The sequence below is a fragment of the Hyla sarda genome, chromosome 1, assembly GCF_029499605.1.
Source record: "Hyla sarda isolate aHylSar1 chromosome 1, aHylSar1.hap1, whole genome shotgun sequence".
Taxonomy (NCBI): domain Eukaryota; kingdom Metazoa; phylum Chordata; class Amphibia; order Anura; family Hylidae; genus Hyla; species Hyla sarda.
This window is the reverse complement of record NC_079189.1, coordinates 84,143,230-84,162,296: the sequence shown is the minus strand read 5'-3', so window position 1 is coordinate 84,162,296 and position 19,067 is coordinate 84,143,230. Positions and strand designations below refer to the sequence as shown.

General features: G+C 48.1%; 1 protein-coding gene across 3 annotated transcripts in view; it reads left to right on the top strand.

The window, feature by feature from the left end:
- Window positions 1-19,067, top strand: part of PDS5A (PDS5 cohesin associated factor A) — a 146,364-nt gene that overhangs the window by 54,884 nt on the left and 72,413 nt on the right. For all 3 annotated transcript variants that reach the window (XM_056557039.1, XM_056557048.1, XM_056557032.1), the window contains exons 7-10: window positions 4,316-4,396; window positions 4,753-4,893; window positions 10,876-10,991; window positions 11,750-11,844. In XM_056557039.1, coding sequence (XP_056413014.1) covers window positions 4,316-4,396; window positions 4,753-4,893; window positions 10,876-10,991; window positions 11,750-11,844 — 433 coding nt within the window. The remainder of the gene's footprint in view (window positions 1-4,315; window positions 4,397-4,752; window positions 4,894-10,875; window positions 10,992-11,749; window positions 11,845-19,067) is intronic.

The following is a 19,067-nucleotide window of genomic DNA, read 5'->3' as shown; positions in this document are numbered from 1 at the left end:
TGCAGCTTCCATGCAGTCAGCCCGTTGTTCGCCCTACTTCCCAAAGGAAGTCCTTTTCCTTTCGGTCCTTTCGGACCTCTGGCCCCAGTAAAGGGTCCGGGCAGGCGCCCTCGCGGGACAAGAAGGCTCCCTCGTTCCGGGCTCGCCAGTCTTGGAAGTCGGACTCCAACCGCTCTGGCCGTTTTGCGCCCAAACCGGGCAACCGCAAACCCACTTCTGCATGAAGTGAGGCCCCCACCCGTGGTTTCTTTTTGGGTGGGAGGTCGTCTCTTGTTTTTCCGAGACATCTGGACCTCACACGTAAAGGACTCTTGGGTCAGGGACGTGGTGTCCAACGGTTACCGCATCGAATTCGCCTCTTTTCCGAGGGATTGCTTTTTTCGATCCCGGGCCCCCCGGTCTCCTCCTCTGGCGAAGCAATTTCCAGTGGCTCTCCAGTCTCTGCTTCTCTAGGGGGTGATCGTCCCCGTCCCTCCCAGGGGAACGTTTTTCGGGGTTTCTGTTCAAATCTTTTTGTGGTCTCCAAGGACGGTTCTGTGCGACAAATCCTAGACCTCAAGTGCCTCAACCGTCATCTTCTCATCTGCCACTTCCGTATGGAATCTCTCCGCTCGGTGGTGGCGTCCCTGGAACAAGGAGTTCCTTTCATCGGTGGACATCAAGGATGCCTACCTCCATGTGCCAATATTTCCAGGCCATCATCGGTATCTACGCTTTGCTGTTCGGGAGGGGCACTTTCAATTCGTAGCCTTCCCCTTCGGTCTAGCCACGGCTCCTCGGGTCTTTACAAAGATCCTTGCACCAGTGATGGGCCTATTACTGTCGAGGGGAATCTCAGTGATACCCTATCTGGATGACCTTCTCATCAAAGCTCCAACCAGAGCCCAGACTCTGGAGAATTTGGACGTCACTCTTCCGTTGGACAAACTTCTGGCACTCCGAGCGGGGGTCCGCTCCCTGCACACTCAGGTATCAGTCTCCATCCGCACTTGTATGGAAGTCCTGGGTTGGATGATGGCAACTATGGAGGCCGTCCCCTTTGCTCAGTTTCATTACCGTCCCCTTCAACTGGCGATTCTCTCTCGGTGGAACAGGTCTCCTCTGTCCCTCGTTCGTCAGATTGTTCTCCCCCTCAGGGTCCGTCAGTCTCTGCTCTGGTGGCTCCGCTCCCCCCTTCTTCTCCAAGGGCGGTCGTTTCTTCCCCTTCACTGGCAGGTTGTTACAACGGATGCCAGCCTATCGGGCTGGGGCGGCGCGTTCAGGGATTGGACGGTCCTGGGACTCTGGTCTCCCCAGGGGACCCTTCTTGGAATTACAGGCGATTCTTCTTTGTCTTCATTGGGAGTCCCGTCTTCAGTCCCGTCCTGTCCGTGTTCAATCGGACAACCCCGTGGCGTACATAAATCGACAGGGCGGCACTCGCAGCTCGGCTGCCATGGCCGAGGTGACCAAAATTCTCACCTGGTCAGAGAGCAAAGTTCCGCCCATTTCGGCGATTCACATTCCGGGAGTGCTCAACTGGGAAGCGGACTTCCTCAGTCGGTCCTCACTCGATCACGGCGAGTGGTCGCTTCATCCGGAGGTCTTCACGCAGCTCTGCGACCTCTGGGGCATTCCGGACGTCGACCTCTTCGCGTCCTGGCACAATCGGAAAATTCTTCAGTTTGTGTCCAAGTCCCCAGACCCTCAGACTTTGGCCGTGGACACCCTAGTGATTCCTTGGGCGGGGTATGCCCTACCCTATCTGTTCCCTCCTCTTCCGCTCCTTCCCAGGGTGCTGAGGAAGCTCAAGGCAGAGAACGTCCCCGCCATTCTGGTAGTGGCCCCGAAGGTCGTGGTACGCAGACGTAGTCAGGCTCCTGGACGACGTCCCTCTGCGCCTTCCGCTCCGCCTGGATCTACTCTCTCAGGGTCCTCTTTGCCACCCCAATTTACAGTCGCTGCATTTGACGGCGTGGCGGTTGAGACCGCGGTTTTGAGGACCCGCGGATTCTCTTCCCAAGTTATTCTCACCATGCTCAAGGCTCGTAAGCCCTCCTCCGCAAGAATTTACCACCGTACTTGGCGGTCTTATTTTCGTTGGTGTGAAGCTCAGGACTTCTCCCCGGTGACCTTCTCGGTTCCCAGTCTTCTCTCCATTTTTGCAGTCGGGGTTGGAACTGGGATTGTCTCTCAGTTCCCTTAAAGGGCAGGTTTTGGCCCTTACTGTTCTTTTCCAGCGACCCCTGGATTCTAATTCTCATGTCCGGACCTTCCTGCATGGAGTGGCGCACGCTGTTCCTCATCGGTCCCCTTCTCCCCCTTGGGACTTGAATTTGGTTCTGCGTGCCCTCCAGGGTGCACCCTTTGAGCCCCTTAGAGAGGTGTCTCTCCGCCTCCTTTCTTGGAAAGTGGCGTTTCTTGTGGCTCACCTCCATTCGGAGGGTGTCTGAACTAGCAGCTCTTTCCTGCCTTTCTCAATTTCTGGTGATCCACCAGGACAAGGTTGTTTTCCGGACTGATCCTTCCTTTTTACCTAAGGTGGTCTCGGCCTTTCATCTCAATGAGGACATTGTCCTCCCGTCCTTTTGTCCGGCTCCTTCTCATCCTAAGGAGCGCTTGCTACACAAGCTGGATGTAGTTCGGGCTGTTCGGTCTTGTCTCTCGATCACTTCTTCGTTTCGTCAGTGTGATTCCTTTTTTGTCCTTACGGAAGGTCGTCGCAAGGGACAACCTGCTTCCAAGGCCACCATTTCTCGGTGCATTCGGTCCGCCATTTCGGAAGCCTATCGCTGTAAGGGAAAGATTCCTACTTTCAGGGTTGTGGCTCATTCCACTCTTTCTGTTGGGGCATCCTGGGCTCTCCAGAATAGGGCCTCGGCCTCGCAGAATTGCAAGGCGGCTACCTTTTCGTCTTTGCACACTTTCTCGAGGTTTTACAGAGTTCGTACCTTCGAATCGGCTGATGCTAGTCTGGGTCGTAAAGTGTTGCAGGCGGCAGTGGATCGGCCGTCTGCCTGATTACTTATCTGCCCACCCAAGTGACGGGTTTGGTACGTCCCACAGTCTGTGTCCCCCAATGGAGCCGATAGAGAAAAGGAGATTTTTTAATACTTACCGTAAAATCTTTCTCGAAGGATCCATTGGGGGACGCAGCTCCCGCCCTTTTTGTTTTTTTTCCTTGGGTTCTCTTTCCGAGGGTGTGTTCAGTTATGTTTTTTCTTCTGGTCCACGGACAGTTTTAGGTTTCTCTTTGACCTATTGGTCTCCTCTTATTGCTCTGGAACGTAAACGGACTAGCTCAGAGCCTGAAGGCGGGTGTATCCCATTACCATAGTGTCACATCTCCTTAGAGACAGCAGCATACACCCACGGTCTATGTTCCCCAATGGATCCTTTGAGAAACAGATTTTACGTTAAGTGTTAAAAAAAAATCTCCTTATTTTAGTCCTTGGAACTGTTCACTTATTTGTCCAATAGTCAGTCTTAAATACCAAATCGTCTAACATGATAGCAGTCCAGTCTCTGAAACAGACTAGCAAATATACGAAAGCAGTCCCAGATTGATTGATTTTTAATTATTTATTTTGCTTATATATTGCAACATCGGCTATAATTAAAGAGCAATATAGACGTGTATACCTATTTTAGTTATGTCATGCATGAGTTGCCATCTTGATTATTTTCCCTCCGATTATTTTTATATGCAATTTACACAAGTTTTTTTGAAATGCAAATCCTGCTCTGCAGCCATGTGGTTTTTGCAGTTACGCAAAATTTATTATGCACACATCACAAATTTGAGCAAATCATAGGAAGCCCCTGGATAGTTCAAAAAGGTGAAAAGCTTTCTACACATTCCTACGGTTGCTTATCACTGTAGTGCATTTGCTCAAACATCTGCACACAAAAAAATTTTGTGCGAGTAGTAACTTCTGCACATTAAGCACTGCATCTGCTGACAATACCCCCTGGAAGCTTAAAACAAGAAACGACAGTCGGACAACCTAAAAATAGCACAGAATAAAATTATTTCGGTACAAGTCAGTGCGCAAAATAAAAACACACTGCACAAATAAGATCTTAAAATATCTCGCTTATTTGAGAAGGTGGTGGTTATTGCATGAAGTCAGCCATCTTTTTTTTTTTTTTTTTTTCTCTTTCTAGTAAGGAAAAAAGAGCTGCTTGAGTAGAATTTCTTCTGCACAAAACATGCAAATTTCTTATAACGACTGTTCACATAGCTAATAAATATAAATATATAATCTATCTTGTGTGTCATATATTGCAAATTCTTTATCTCTTGATGAACTTGATTTTTTTCTCTTTACACCAGAATCTAAACAAGCAGGCTTTTGATCTTGCCAAAGTACTTTTAAAGAGGACGGTTCAAACCATTGAGCCCTGCATTGCAAATGTAAGTATTTATCTTGAGTGTCATTGACATTTGGTTAAGCTTCCAAATGTGAAACTTGCGTTTTATTAGTAATAGTAGTTTGTGCTGTTGAGAGAGTTTCATATTATTTTCTACCTAATGCTTTATCATTTTTGTATGCTATAGGGCAATTTTAACGTGGAGATTCTGAAATAATGTTTTTTTTTTTTTAAACTGACCCATGGTGTAAGCATGCCATGACCCTGGTCATTTGTCCACGTCCCTATGTGTAGATCGATGTGGTAACCTCTAGCTCCCGCTAAAGATGTGATTTTATGTTCTATTTTGAAATCAGAACTTTCCTGCATTTTTAATCTTCTCAAACATTTTCTTTGTAGTTTTTTAACCAGGTCTTAGTGTTAGGAAAATCATCTGTGAGTGACTTGTCGGAGCATGTATTTGATCTCATTCAAGAACTGTTTGCAATAGATCCAAATTTATTGCTTTCTGTGATGCCACAACTTGAATTTAAGCTAAAAGTAAGTAAAGATATCTGCAGTCAAATAGACTATTTAGTCTTTTCTTTATCCAAAATGATAATTTCTTATATATATATTTTTTTTACTAACCAAAATATAATTCTGTTTCGACAGTACATTACTTTGCGACAGTAGTGTCATAGAGACTTTAGCTTCCTGAGGTTACTCCATATTAATTCAGTATTAGTCTTAGTAGTTGGTAAGCCAAACATCTGACTCCACACTCCGACTCATGTATTATAAATAGTAAAGACAAAATTATTTTGACAAATCTTCAGAGCACTAACCCCTCTGAGTTTTATTTCACACTTTTTACAGATTGTATAGCTGGGCAGTCACAAATCAGTCATTCTTTCTAAGAATATACCTTAGGCTTTTTCTCCCCATCATTTAGCAGTAACCTGTGAGGGAATCTGGTAGCAGTCATTAGATTCCCCTGCCACATCACCACAATGACCATTAAAATCTGTGGGCTGCCTGTGTAGAGCAAAGGCTTGGTGGGGGACCTAGCCATTCACCACTGTGTCCTTTTAGCTTTCGATCCAGAATAAGAGGAAACCTTTATTACTCTCAATGCCATAATAGAGATGTTTAATTTTATTTTCTCGGGGTCTCTTCCTTGGGGGACACCAATACTGATGGGTTTATGCTCTTGCCACTAGAGGCGCTGACACCAGGAAAAAAAAATCTGCTCCTCCCTAGCAGGATATATCTGCCCACTGAAAGTGAGGTAATCCATTTTAGCTAGTATCAGTAGGAGGCTACTAGTAAGGGCTGTTTAGTTAGGTTTTCCTCCCTTTTGTTTACCTTTTTCAAGTGGGGGTTCAGGAGCATGGCTCTACCTGTTCCCCCATAGGGGCACGGAACATAAGAGTATGGGCCGTCAACCCCTTATCGCCAATGGCCAGTGCCAGGAAGTTGTACCCTGGGTCTGGATCCCCCACTTGCCCCGCTATATTAGCCTGGTATGATGCAGCAAGGCCATAAGCTTTCTGAAGCAGTTTAGATGAGTATATGAAGATGGAGTCTGCGGGTGAGTATGTGCCCCCCTCTGACAGGGCCTGTGACAGGACTTGAGGGGGTTAATATTCTCCCTGGGTATCTCTTAGAGCAGTCACTTAGTGGACTGGCGTTTGTGGTTTGAGGATCAGCCGGTCTTCAACGGGGCAATTTAAGGGGCTATGGTCCCGATCTTAAATTAGGTCCGGATTCCCAGCTGTAATCTCACTTGTCTACAGGTCGGGAGTTACGGAGCCTTTCTGTCGGAGGGCAGCCGCTGGCTTTTAAAGCTGCTAGCTGCTCCCTGTACCGCCGGCACTGCAGAACCCTGTGTCTGCATGGTTTTCTAATCCACCAGGTCACCTCCCCCATTCCTGCCGCTCCTGTTGCTGAATTCCAGTGACTCACTTTTCAGGTAAAGTTCTGAAAAATTAACTCTGGGTTCATTGGACCTTTTATACCTGTAAGCCAGACACTGTCTGCATGTTTCCTGCACCACATGCATCTGTCATCTCCTAGTCTGCAAACACAGTTCTTGTGTGTGGCACCATTCAGAGATGTGGTGTGGGAGTTTCCTGCTGGTTTTATGGACCTACGCAGTAACAGCAGCACTCTCCGTTCCCCTTTCTACAGGTGTTACGTTGGTCTGTTAAGGGCATCATTGTGACATGCCGTTGGGCCGGACATTCTGCCGGACATTTGGATGTTTGCGCTTCTTTTCGTAGGTGCAGACTTGGTGCCTCTGTGTCCCTACATAGGCTATGGACACTCTGCATGTGTCAAGCCTTCCTCCCGTCCTTTTCGGTGGGGTGTTCCTCGGGCTTTCCTTTGATCTTGTTTCCACAGGTTTGCGGCGGTTGAGCACCTCTTTTCTGGCAGGGGGCCAGATGGGGAGATAGCATTTTCTGCAGTCCCCAAACCACTTTTGCTTTCAAGTACCTTCATGGGTTCCTGTGCGGGGTGGCTCCGGCACCTGCTCTGTTGCCTTAGACAATGGTCTGGATGGCTCTGTTGACTCACTTTCTGCGCCCCTTCTTTTTTCCGTAGGGTCCAGGGTTTCACCCAACGCTATAGGTTACTGTGTGTGCTTCTTCCTTGCATTCCTAGTCCCGTTTTGTATCTTTACCAGCTCCAGTGTCCAGGATTCAGATCTCTCTGGGGCCACAAGTGGCTCCTCCATGCCTTGGTATGTTTTCGCAGGGCTCCTGGGGGCTACGTCTACCCAATACCTTGACCGTTGCCGTAGGGCGACATTTCCCCGCTACTACAGTACCTTCCACAGGGAGTATGGGGTTCAGGGAGCTCGGCACGGTCTGTACCTGAGTCTTTTCTCCACCACCCTTGTTTTCCCCTCCACCAGGGGAACTGTTTCGCTGAGTACATGCTACATCTAAGATGGATCCATCTCTCACTTCCCCTACATGGCTGGGCCCTTGTTTTCTTGCTTAGAACACTGAGAAGAGTTTTTCACTGGCTATGCTTGTGTGCTTACTTTCTCCGATTGCAGCCTGGCTCTCCTCAGGTTTCTTGGTTATCTACATGCAGCCAAGGCACTTTCTTCTGTAGGAGGAGTTTATGCAATCATGTTTGGCTCAGCGATAGCCGGTTTAGCCACCGTCTGTTGTTGGGTCTTGCCGTTGCTCTCCTCCTCCCTTGATGCAATCTCTCTGGAAGGGCGTGTTCATCCTTCCCTTTGAAGGTGTCAGTTGTTTCTCTGACGCAACAGTCTATTGGAGTAACTTTCTTGTGCCCAGCACCTGGGAGTCGCTACTGGGTTCCCTTTTGCTTTCCCCTCAGTTCCCGTCCTGACGGGACGTTGCTTTGGAGTACTCTGGTCCGCTCGGTTCGCTGGGGTCCCAGACCAGTTAGTCTCCTTGTCTTGGACACTAACATGGGATGCTGTGGCGTGCCTTCTTTTCTAGGTTGCCCTCCTGATTCTTGGGCCTTGGTGCCTGTTGATGTCTCGGGCATGTGTAGCGATCCTGCCCAGACTTCTCCGTGATCTCATTTGTGGGGCGGTCTCTCTGTACCGCACTACTTCTTGTCTCAACATGGAAGCTTGTCACTCGGAGCATTTCACAGACGTTGGGTTTATTTACCCTTCAGGTGTAAGTTTTCCAGGAGACTCAAACTTCCTTTTCCCATGACGGCAGCTCCGGTGTTCCGGGATGCTCCTTTTCAGGGCCTTCCACTCCTTTTTGGACGTTTTATTCTCCTGTGTACGTCTTCCAGGTGACTCGGAAACCTCCAGTTCCCATGTCGGTCGCTCTGGAGTTCCGGATGGCTCTTTCAGGGCGTTCCGCTCCTTTTTTGGTTGTTCCTACCTTCTGTCTCCTCCTTCGGGTCCATGTACTCCTTAGATGGATGGCGTTCTGGTCATCCGGAGTCTACCAGTCAAGCTAATTTTTCCTCCCGGGCGCTCGTGGCGGGCCCCTGGGACAGGTGCTTTGGGTCTGCAGATGTTCAGGTCTGATATGCCATACCTCTATAGAGCCGGTTTCAGTCTTTCTTTTTTTCCAGTGGTTTTCTGGTCTCCACCTTCCTTGCTCGCCTTCTGCTCAGGCGTATGCTACTCTCCCTGGCATTTTTACGCCATGTTCTCTTCAGTCGGTTGACTCTGGATGGGGTTCTCTTTCTGTGCCCTTTTTCTATTTTTTTTTTTCCAGCTGAGCTAGACCTCGGTCTGTGTTCCTTGGAGTTGATTTTCTACTTCCTTCCTGGATGGATCAGGCCCATCTGGCTTCCTAGTCAACCTTTTCTTGTCTCTCTCTTGACATAGGTTTCGTGCCTCTGCATAGGACGGTCCCTTTCTTTGGCGTCCTAGTCCATCTTCCTGGCCGAGGGACCTTCCAGGAGCTCAGTTTTTGGGCCTTGGTTGTCTCTGGCCCAGGTTCTCATCCGCAGGCCTTACGGCCGACTGGGTTTGGTCTCTGGACTGATTCCCTGTCTCTAGTGGTTGTTATTCCCACCCTAGGGGACTGCTTTGGTACGTCCCATCAGTATCGGTGTCCCCCACTGAAGAGCGACCGAGAAAAGGAGATTTTTTTTTGTACTCACCGTAAAATCTTTCTCGTAGCCTTCATTGGGGGACACCGCACCCACCCATTTCTTAATTTTTTTTTTATCCGGGATTCTTTTCTAGGGTCCTTCGAACATATTTCTTTATTGGCTTTTCCTACTGATTTGTGACCAAACTGCCTTCCTTCCAGTGGGCGGGTATAGCCTGCCAGGGAGGAGCTGATTTTTTTTCCCCCTAGTGTAAGCGCCTCCTAGTTGCAAGAGCACATACCCATCAGTATCAGTGTCCCGTAATGAAAAGGGAGATTTTACGATGAGTACAAAAAAATCTTCTTTTTACGTTCATTTCCATTTTCAATGCAAAACCCTAATAGGTTCCGAAAGTGTCCAACATTACCGCTGTAAAAGGCACGCAGGCACATAATGGATGAGCATCTCTTAGTAATGAGGGGTCAGCATCAGAGAGAGAAAAATGTTTTTTTAAACTTAACACGCTTATAGTATAGATTAAAATAAACCACTTACCGTATATACTCGAGTATAAGCCGACCCGAGTATAAGCCGAGACCCCTAATTTCAACCCAAAATCCCAGGAAAAGTTATTGACTCGAGTATAAGCCTAGGGTGGGAAATACCTCATCCCCCCCTGTCATCATCCAGACCCGTCATTAACATCCTCATCATCATCATCCCCTTGTCATCATCCCACACATCCCCCCTTCATCATCCCCTTATCATCCCACACATCCCCCTTCATCATCCCCTTATCATCCCACACATCCCCCTTCATCATCCCCTTGTCATCATCCCACACATCCCCCCTATCATCCCCTTATCATCCCGCACATCCCCCCTTCATCATCCCCTTATCATCCCACACATCCCCCCTTCATCATCCCCTTATCATCCCGCACATCCCCCCTTCATCATCCCCTTATCATCCCACACATCCCCCCTTCATCATCCCCTTGTAATCATCCCCCCCCCCCTTCATCATCCCCACCCCCCTTCATCATCCCCACACCCCCCCTTCATCATCCTCTTCTCATCATTCGCCCTCAGTGGTCTTCAACCTGCGGACCTCCAGAGGTTTCAAAACTACAACTCCCAGCAAGCCCGGGCAGCCATCGGCTGTCCGGGCTTGCTGGGAGTTGTAGTTTTGAAACCTCCGGAGGTCCGCAGGTTGAAGACCACTGCGGCCTTCAACATCATCCAGCCCCCTCTCACCCCCTTTAGTTCTGAGTACTCACCTCCGCTCGGCGCTGGTCCGGTCCTGCAGGGCTGTCCGGTGAGGAGGTGGTCCGGTGAGGAGGTGGTCCGGGCTGCTATCTTCACCGGGGGCGCCTCTTCTCCGCGCTTCCGGCCCGGAATAGATGCGTTGCCTTGACAATGACGCAAATGACGCACCTCTGCATCGTTGTCACGGCAACGTGACTATTCTGAGGCCGGGCCCGAAGCGCTTAGAAGAGGCCTCCCCGGTGAAGATAGCAGCCCGGAACCACTATCCCACCGGACCATCTCCTCACCGGACAGTCCTGCAGGACCGGACCAGCGCCGAGCGGAGGTGAGTACTCAGAACTAAAGGGGGTGAGAGGGGGCTGGATGATGTTGAAGGCCGCAGTGGTCTTCAACCTGCGGACCTCCGGAGGTTTCAAAACTACAACTCCCAGCAAGCCCGGACAGCCGATGGCTGCCCGGGCTTGCTTGGAGTTGTAGTTTTGAAACCTCTGGAGGTCCGCAGGTTGAAGACCACTGCGGGTGGGGGAGTTCACTCGAGTATAAGCCGAGGGGGGGTGTTTTCAGCACGAAAAATCGTGCTGAAAAACTCGGCTTATACTCGAGTATATATACGGTATTAAAAAAAATCTATAAAATGTACCTCTGTTCCATAAGCAGTTTGATCATCTTTATTCAGTATGTTAATACTTTACACCTACATTTTGTGTAATTTTCTTTTGTTTCCAGAGTAATGATGGAGAGGAACGATTGGCTGTGGTACGACTTCTTGCAAAATTGTTTGGTTCTAAAGACTCAGACTTGGCAAATCAAAACAGACCTCTGTGGCAGTGTTTTCTTGGGCGGTGAGGATTTTTTAATTACTATATTCTTCAATGTTATAATGTAAAAAGGGCTTGTGTTCACTCCTCAAATGTCCAAATAGTGTTGAAGGGGGTCCATGGGCTGTGAGATCACCAGACTCCTGGAATAACGTAACCAATCTGTTACCTTTTTATGGTTTCGTTGGCTTTACATGGCTATTTTTGTGAGAGAAATTGATGGACAATACTTTCTAAGATATCAAAATTGTATACAACTTCGATGTATTAAAATGTCTCTTTAAAAGGTCTAGTATCTAGAAATGTAGTTTTCACATGGTAATTCTTGGGTATTTTGCTATATAACGGCATCTTTCAGATCTTATCTGTGTTGAACATCAGAGCTATGAAAGGTAGACATCTATCCAGTTTGCGCAGCTTTTATGCAGCAATGAACTTGGTCATGAGTCAGCGCTTTTATTTTTTGTAGTCTTTGAAATATAATTTACTGTAGAGGTTATGGTATTGTGTTAAGGATTTTGTTCTCTTCAGTATTAATGGGTATTCTGGCCTTATTCTGGGGGTCCTGCTGCTGGGATCCCTGCGATCTCTGTGCAGTACCCGGCATTCTGTGCCGCTCACTTCTCCAGAGATGGAGACGTGATGTCAAGCCTCGCCCCCTCCATTCATGTCTATAGGAGGTAGTGTGATTGTTAAAATATTTTCTCTTTCTTATCAAAAGAAAGATTTCTGATACATTAGAACATTTTACACTGAGATTTGATTGTAATTTCTCTTTTTAGTTTCAATGATATTCATGTTCCTGTCAGACTGGAGAGTGTCAAATTTGCTAGTCACTGTTTAATGAACCATCCTGACCTGGCTAAAGATCTCACAGGTGGGTTACTTCTATATTATATTAAGTTAATATGCTTATTTAAGAAAACTGCTGATGTTGCAGCAAACTCAAATTTCTCTATCTGCTCCATTGGGGGACACGGACCATGGGTTTATGCTGCGATCACTAGGAGGCTCAACACTCTGGCAACAAGAGAAGTCTGCTCCTCCCAGCAGGGTATACCCGCCCACAGGCACCTGAGGTAATCAGTTTTAGCTTAGTGTCTTAAGGAGGTGGCTATGGTCTGGAGTTCTCTCCAGACCAGGTCTTATGTTTTATTATTTTCGTAGTTAGGGATGTTAGTTTTTTCTTTCATGTTTTCAGGTGGGGATTCAGGAACTGCGGCTCACTGTCTCCCATTGCGATTGAGGGGGCACAGACATTTGGTATATGCGCTGTTAACCCCCTCTCGCCATCGGTCAGCGCCTGGGGTTGTACCTCATGGGTCCGGTTCCCCCTATTTCCCTGCTCGCCTCGCTCGCACATGGTTGCTCGGCGTGATGCAGGTGACAGAAAGCTGACTGAGTACTTCACAGGAAGACTTTATGAGGTAAGTTCTTCTGACTGAGGTGAGTATATTCCCTTTCCCCTAGGTACAGTCTTGCAACCTCTGGAGACCCTCACTTTTTGCCAACTTGTTCTCAGGGGCTGGCCTGAACAGGGTTTTTTTTCTATATTTATTGAAAAAACTGGGGAGAGCAGGAGCTTTTTTGGACTGGGGTACAGCTTTATTAAGAGGGCACTATACTTTTCACTTTCCTGAACGATGTGTGTGTGGTGTGTATGTTTCTTTAAGCGACTGACAGCTGCAGCGTTTTTACTATGCGGGCGCATGCACCGGCTTGCTTTCGGCAAGTGTTAGCCACTCATTACATCTGTAAAAGCTGTATCTCAAAAATGTCTGTTTCTGCTGAACCAATTGTTCTGCCTGCTCCCCCAGACCCCCCTGCTATTCTACCCAGGTTGTCTACCAGACCCGGTGGGTTCGGCCGCCCCTCCATCCTGGGTTCTCTCCCTCCCCTAGTCTATATCCGACTTGGCTCAGGTCTCCTGTTATGAGGTGACTGCATTGGAGAGGCCCTCCTGGCCCTCCGGAGGGTCCCACTCTCCTCCTATACTGATGCTCTTGCAGCATCATGTTTTTTTTTTTTTTTTTCATCTTACTCATCCTCCGAGTCTTCTGGCAGGCACGGGCGCTCCCCTTACAGGCATCGCTCCGTTACTCCGCCCTGTAGCAAGTGTCGCTCCCCTAGTGGATGCTCCCATGGTCGCCGCTCTGGTTCTCCAGACCTGCGTACCTGGTCAGTCTCCCCCTCTTCCAGGGCCACCTCACACGTTCCCATTCACCTGGAGAACTTGTGGATGCAGTTTCTGATTCAGCCTCTGATTCAGAGGACCACACTGATATGTCGGACATGCTGCACTCATTGATCTCGGCCACAAGAGACACCTTCCATCTAGAGGACCAAGGAACTTCGGACGTGGCTCCATAAGTTTCCTTTAATCGTGCCCAACCTCCAGGGCTGCCTCCCCTCGTTCCCATTCTCCCGGAGAAATTGTGGATGAGGTTTCTGATTCGGCCTCCGACTCAGAGGGCAACACTGATATGCCTGATGTGGTGTAGTCATTGGTTTCGGCCATAAGATACACCTTCCATCTAAAGGACCCAGGAACTTCGGACAGGTCTCCATTGTCACTAGACAGTCTTGTCGGTCCCTTCTATGTTGGCTTTGTTTCCCCCCCTGCTTTTTTGGGGACGCTCCTTCCTGCCCCTCCCTGACAGTCTGCCGGGCTGGGGAGGTGTTTTCAAGGACCGGCCCGTCTGGGGCCTTGGTCCCTCGAGAAGCCCTTTTCCCCTTCAACATGTTGGGGCTTAGGGCAATCCTTTCTTTGCTTACTTCTTGGCAAATTCCCTTCTGGGCGGAACTCTGGTTTCAGGCCATCTCAACGCTTTTCATTCCGGGCGTTTCTGGGATGTGGTCTTTCTCAGCCGTCCAAGACAAGTGGTCCCTACATCCGGAGGTGTTTGCAGTGATCTGCAACCTCTGGGGCGCTCCAGACGTGGACCTCTGCACGGCCCCCCACAACCAAGCGTTCCTCTTTCTTGGTCGGGCTTTGCCCTACCTTTGTTTCCTCCCCTTCCTCTCTTTTCGGGGTCCTGAGGAAACGGTGGCGGTGATACGACTCAGGACCCCCGGACAGGCAGGGAAAGAGAAGCTGGTGGTGGCGGCAGCAGCCTATGGCACCACAAAAGCCACTGCAGTGCATTGATTTAAAGCGCCCGGGTTCTCTCCTCGTGCGAGCGCTTCTAGTTTGTTTTTCTTCCGGCCGGGGATGCTGGCATCTGACGTCACTACCGGCCGCGCTCGACGGGGAATTTGAATCTGGAGACCGGCTTTTTTCCTATAAGAAGCCCCTCTCCCAGATGGAAGCTGCTCTAACTGATTCCAGCGTTGGAAAATAAAAGGCTGCATCATGAGCTCACCTGCAAAAGTTCCAGATCCAGTGATCCCAGGATCTGTGAGTACTGAGGGCCTATGGGTTCGCCCTGGCCTATCTTTATTGCATGGTGTTTTATCCTTCTCTTCCTTGTATTTGCAGGGAGACAAGGATTCTGCAGGTTCTTCGGTTAAACCGAAAAAATCTAAACCTAAGAAATGTGTTATTTGCTATAAGGAGTTTCCTGAATCTGCTTCTAAACCTCTGTGTAAATCATGTATTGCATCAGTAGTAAAAGATGACTCTCCAACTCTTATGCAAGAAATTAAATCCATGATTCATTCAGAGATACACTCTGTATTGGCCTATCTTACCCCTGTTACCCCTGTGGCTCCTACTACTTCGGTTAATGCCTCAGCTGTAAAAAAGACTAAAATGGTGTCTTTTTCGGATTCTGAAGAAAGTGTATCTCCAGAATTGGAAGGAGAATTTGTGGAAAATCCTCATGAAGAGGAAGATTCCTTTTTGAAAAAATTCTTGTTTAATTCTGATGATATAGAATCCTTAATTGAGTCTGTCCGTACTACCTTGAATTTAGAGGAAGTTCAGGAGACTAAGTCTATCCAGGATGACCTTTTTGGAGGCCTAGGAGACAGGAAACCCTGTACTTTCCCTGTTCATACAAATTTGCATAAAATTGATTAAAGTTGAATGGGCTAAGCCAGAAAAGAATGCCTTTATTCCTAGGGGTCTAAAGACGTTATCCCTTTGATGTTACAGACTCTAGCAACTGGGATATCTACTAATGGTATCGTGTCCCAGGTAGTAAAGTGGCAAAGCGTACCTCTCTACCTTTCAAGGATGCTACAAGACTTAAAGATCCGATGTATAGAAAGGCAGAGCGTTTGCCTGGGAGGCTGCTTCCTCACTGTTAAGGTCTAGTATAGCCTCTACCTGTGTAGCCATGACTTTAGAAGTTTGGTTAGACCAGTTGGAATACCACCTCCAGTCTAATACCCCTAAGGACCAGATTTTGGAATCCTTACCTCTTCTTAAGATGGCATCTCTTTTTTTTTTATCAGATGCCTCTGCAGAATCGGTAAAACTTGCATCTCGTACTGCTGTTTAGTCCAATACCACTAGGCGTGTACTGTGGTTAAAATCTTGGTCGGGAGACATGACTTCAAAAAGTAAACTCTGCTTCCTTCGTTTTCATGGAAAAATTTAGTTTGGTCCAGAGTTGGATTCTATTCTGGAAAAAGCAGCAGACAATAAAAAAGGATTGCACTTAGATAAGGTCCAACCTAAAAAGTCTCCTTTTCGTCTTTTTTCCCCAATCAGACCATTCCTTCAGAGGAGGTAAAGGGAAAACAGGACGTTGGTCTTACAGGAAGGGCGGTAGGGGTAGAAATATCTTTACTAACCCCGGTCAGTCCTCTTCCAACCCTAAGCAATGATGCCAGGCCAGTGGGAGCAAGGCTTTCCCATTTTGCCCCGGTTTGGGACTCACTAATTCCCAATCCCTGGATAGTGGAGATAATATCTCCGGGCCTCCGGATTGAGTTGTCATCACCTCCCCCTCCAATGTATGTTGTTACTCAGCAGAGTAAAAACAAAACAGAAATTGGTTCTCAAGGGCGTTCGGGACCTTCTCTCCCTGGGTGCTATCCAGGAGGTTCCTCCCCTTCAGAGGGGCCTAGGTCATTATTCTTCCCTGTTTTTGGTTTCCAAACCAAACGGGAAGTTCCATACAATTATAAACCTGAAACCCCTCAACAAATTTGTGGTTTTCAAAAAATTCAAGATGGAAACTCTGAAGTCTGCAGTTCAGTTATTAAAAGAGGGGGCGGTGATGGCGACTATCGATCTTCGCGATGCATATTACCACATTCCCATCTATTCAAATTCCCAAAAATATTTGAGATTTGCTATCCAGTGGGGGTCCGGGGTCCGCCACTTTCAGTTTGTCTTTCTCCCATTCGGCCTGTCATCTGCACCTCGAATTTTCTCCAAAGTCTTAGCAGAGGTGGTTGCCCTTCTCAGGAAGGAGTCTATTCTAATTATCCCTTATCTAGACAACATACTGATAATGGCAGACTCAGTTCCTCAGCTGGAACTTAATTTACAGAGAGCTATATTTGTTCTCCAGAAGTTGGGTTGGATCCTAAATCTAGACAAATCAGATCTTCTTCCCAGTCAGAGGAAAAATTTCCTAGGTACCCTTTTGGATTCAAGGATCCAGACCTCCTTTCTTCTGGATTCCAAAAGGGTGTTAGTGTAGGCATTAGTCTCCAGGTTTCTAAGCCTCCATTCCTGTACAATCAGGACAGCAATGTCCACTCTGGGTCATATGACATCATGCATCCAATCAGTAGCTTGGGCTCAGTTTCTCTCCAGGACTCTACAAAAGTGGACCCTAGCCATTTGGGACAAGTCTCAGAAAGTTTTAGACAGACAGAAGAGTGATAATCCCCACTCAAGTAAAAACCCATCTAAGATGGTGGACGTTCAAGAAGAATTTAAAGAAGGGAGTAAGTTGGTTTCAGTCAAACCAGTTACTCATAACAACGGATGCCAGTGCAGGAGGATGGGGTGCTCACTCAGTCTCGAGTAGTCCAAGGGAAATGGGATCCTCAGACAGCAAGAAAATCTTCCAACTTCAGAGAGCTACTGGCAATATGGATGACACTCCAAGAGTTAGAGGAGATCTGCAAAAATCGCCATATCCTAATTTACTCGGACAACATGACTGCAGTGGCCTTTATAAGGTGTCAGGGAGGTCCAAGGTACACAGCTCTCCAGTCAATTTTGCATCAAATATTTTCTTGGGCAGAAAACAAGGTGCTTTCTATCTCAGCAGTCCATCTCAAAGGGGTCTGGAACTTGGAAGCGGACTTTCTGAGCAGACACATATTAGACCCAGGGGAATGGTCTCTAGCTCCGTGGGCATTCAGGATGATTACGGAGAGATGGGGGGGTTCCTCAAATAGATCTGTTTGCAACCAAGAGAAATCACAAGGTGGATCTAATCTATTCCCTAGATCCAAGGGACTCTCCGCTAGCAGTAGATGCATTAGCTCAGAATTGTACATTCAGTATGGGATACGCATTTCCTCCCCTGCCGCTAATATCTCGGGTCCTTCAGAAGCTAATGAACTATCATTGCATTCTAATCCTAGTAGCTCCATACTGGTCAAAGAGGAGCTGGTTCTCTATATTAAAAACTCTAGCTGTAGAGAATCCCATCTGTCTTCCTCTTCAAAAGGATCTGCTGTCCCAGGGACAATCCTTTCATCGTCAGATCAAAAACCTCAGCTTGACAGCATGGAAATTGAAAAGTCCATTCTGCTGAAGGAAGGTTTCTCTGAAAAGGTAGTAAATACCGTATTTATCGGGGTATACCACGCACCGGCCTGTAACATGCACCCTTATTTTACCAAGGATATTTGGGTAAAGTTTTTTACCCAAATAGCCTTGGTAAAATGAGGGTGTGTGTGTGCATGCGTATACCCCGATACACTGTTTCTGACCCCGCAGAAGCCCCCAGGAAAGGCAGGGGGAGAGAGGCCGTCGCTGCCCGCTTCCCTCCCCCTGCCTTTCCTGGGGTCTAGAGCCACTTCTCTCCCGCTGGCTATCTGCGCCGCTGCCCGTTCTCTCCCCCTGACTATCGGTGCCAGCACCCAATTGCCGGCGCTGATAGCCAGGAGGAGAGAAGGGGCAGCGGCACCCATTGCCGGTCACGTTGCCTCTCCCATCCCTGGTTGTATAAATTACCTGTTGCCAGGGTCGGGTCCGCGCTGCTTCAGGCCTCCGGTGTGCGTCCCCTGCGTCGTTGCTATGCACGGCGCGGCGCAATGACGAGTGACGTCATTGTCTCGCAGCGCATAGCAACAACGCAGGGGACGCACATCGGAGGCCTGAAGCAGCGCATCCTGGGCCCTCCGCAGTCCTGTAAGGCGTCCGCGTGGTCGTCTTTGTACACTTTCTCAAGGTGCTACCAGATTCATGCCTTCACAGCGGTTGATGCTACTCTGGGCTTTAAGATGTTGCATACAGCGGTGGTCCAACCGTCAACCTGTCTGATTCCTTACTCACCCAAGGGACGGCTTTGGTAAGCCCCATGGTCTGTCCCCCAATTGAGCCAATAGAGAAAAGGAGATTTTTTTTTTTAATGGTTACCCTAAAATCTTTCTCGAAGGATCCATTGGGGGACAAAGCTCCCCCCCCTTTTTTCTGGGGTTCCTATTTCAGTTATCTGTCCGAAGGGGTGTTCAGTTGCCTTTTCTTCTGATTGCTCGGACAGTTTGTGGTTTTCTCTTGACCTGTTGGTCTTCTCCTATTGCTCTGGGACTAAAACTGATTACCTCAGGTGCCTGTGGGCGGGTATACCCTGCTGGGAGGAGCCGACTTCTCTTGTTGCCATATTGTCTAGTGTCTAACCTCCTAGTGACAGCAGCATACACCCATGGTCTGTGTCCCCCAATGGATCCTTTGAGAAAGAGATTTAACGGTAAGCATTAAAAAAAAATCTCCTTTTTCCTGTCCTACATGCTTAAATGGTTTTGGTGCATAGCATCAGTGGCTTCACTAAAGGTGTTCTCTCTTAGACAGGGGCATTTCAATAAATGAAGAAAAGTAGTCCAGCAGTCCCTTAAAACGTAGATTCTTTATTTCACTTTTCTTTAAAAGTACAGAGCACACACCATCCACACCATTTCAATAAAAACTGGAGCCCACGGCTCTTTGCTGAGAGAACGCGGTCCGCTGCAACCCCCCCCCCCCAC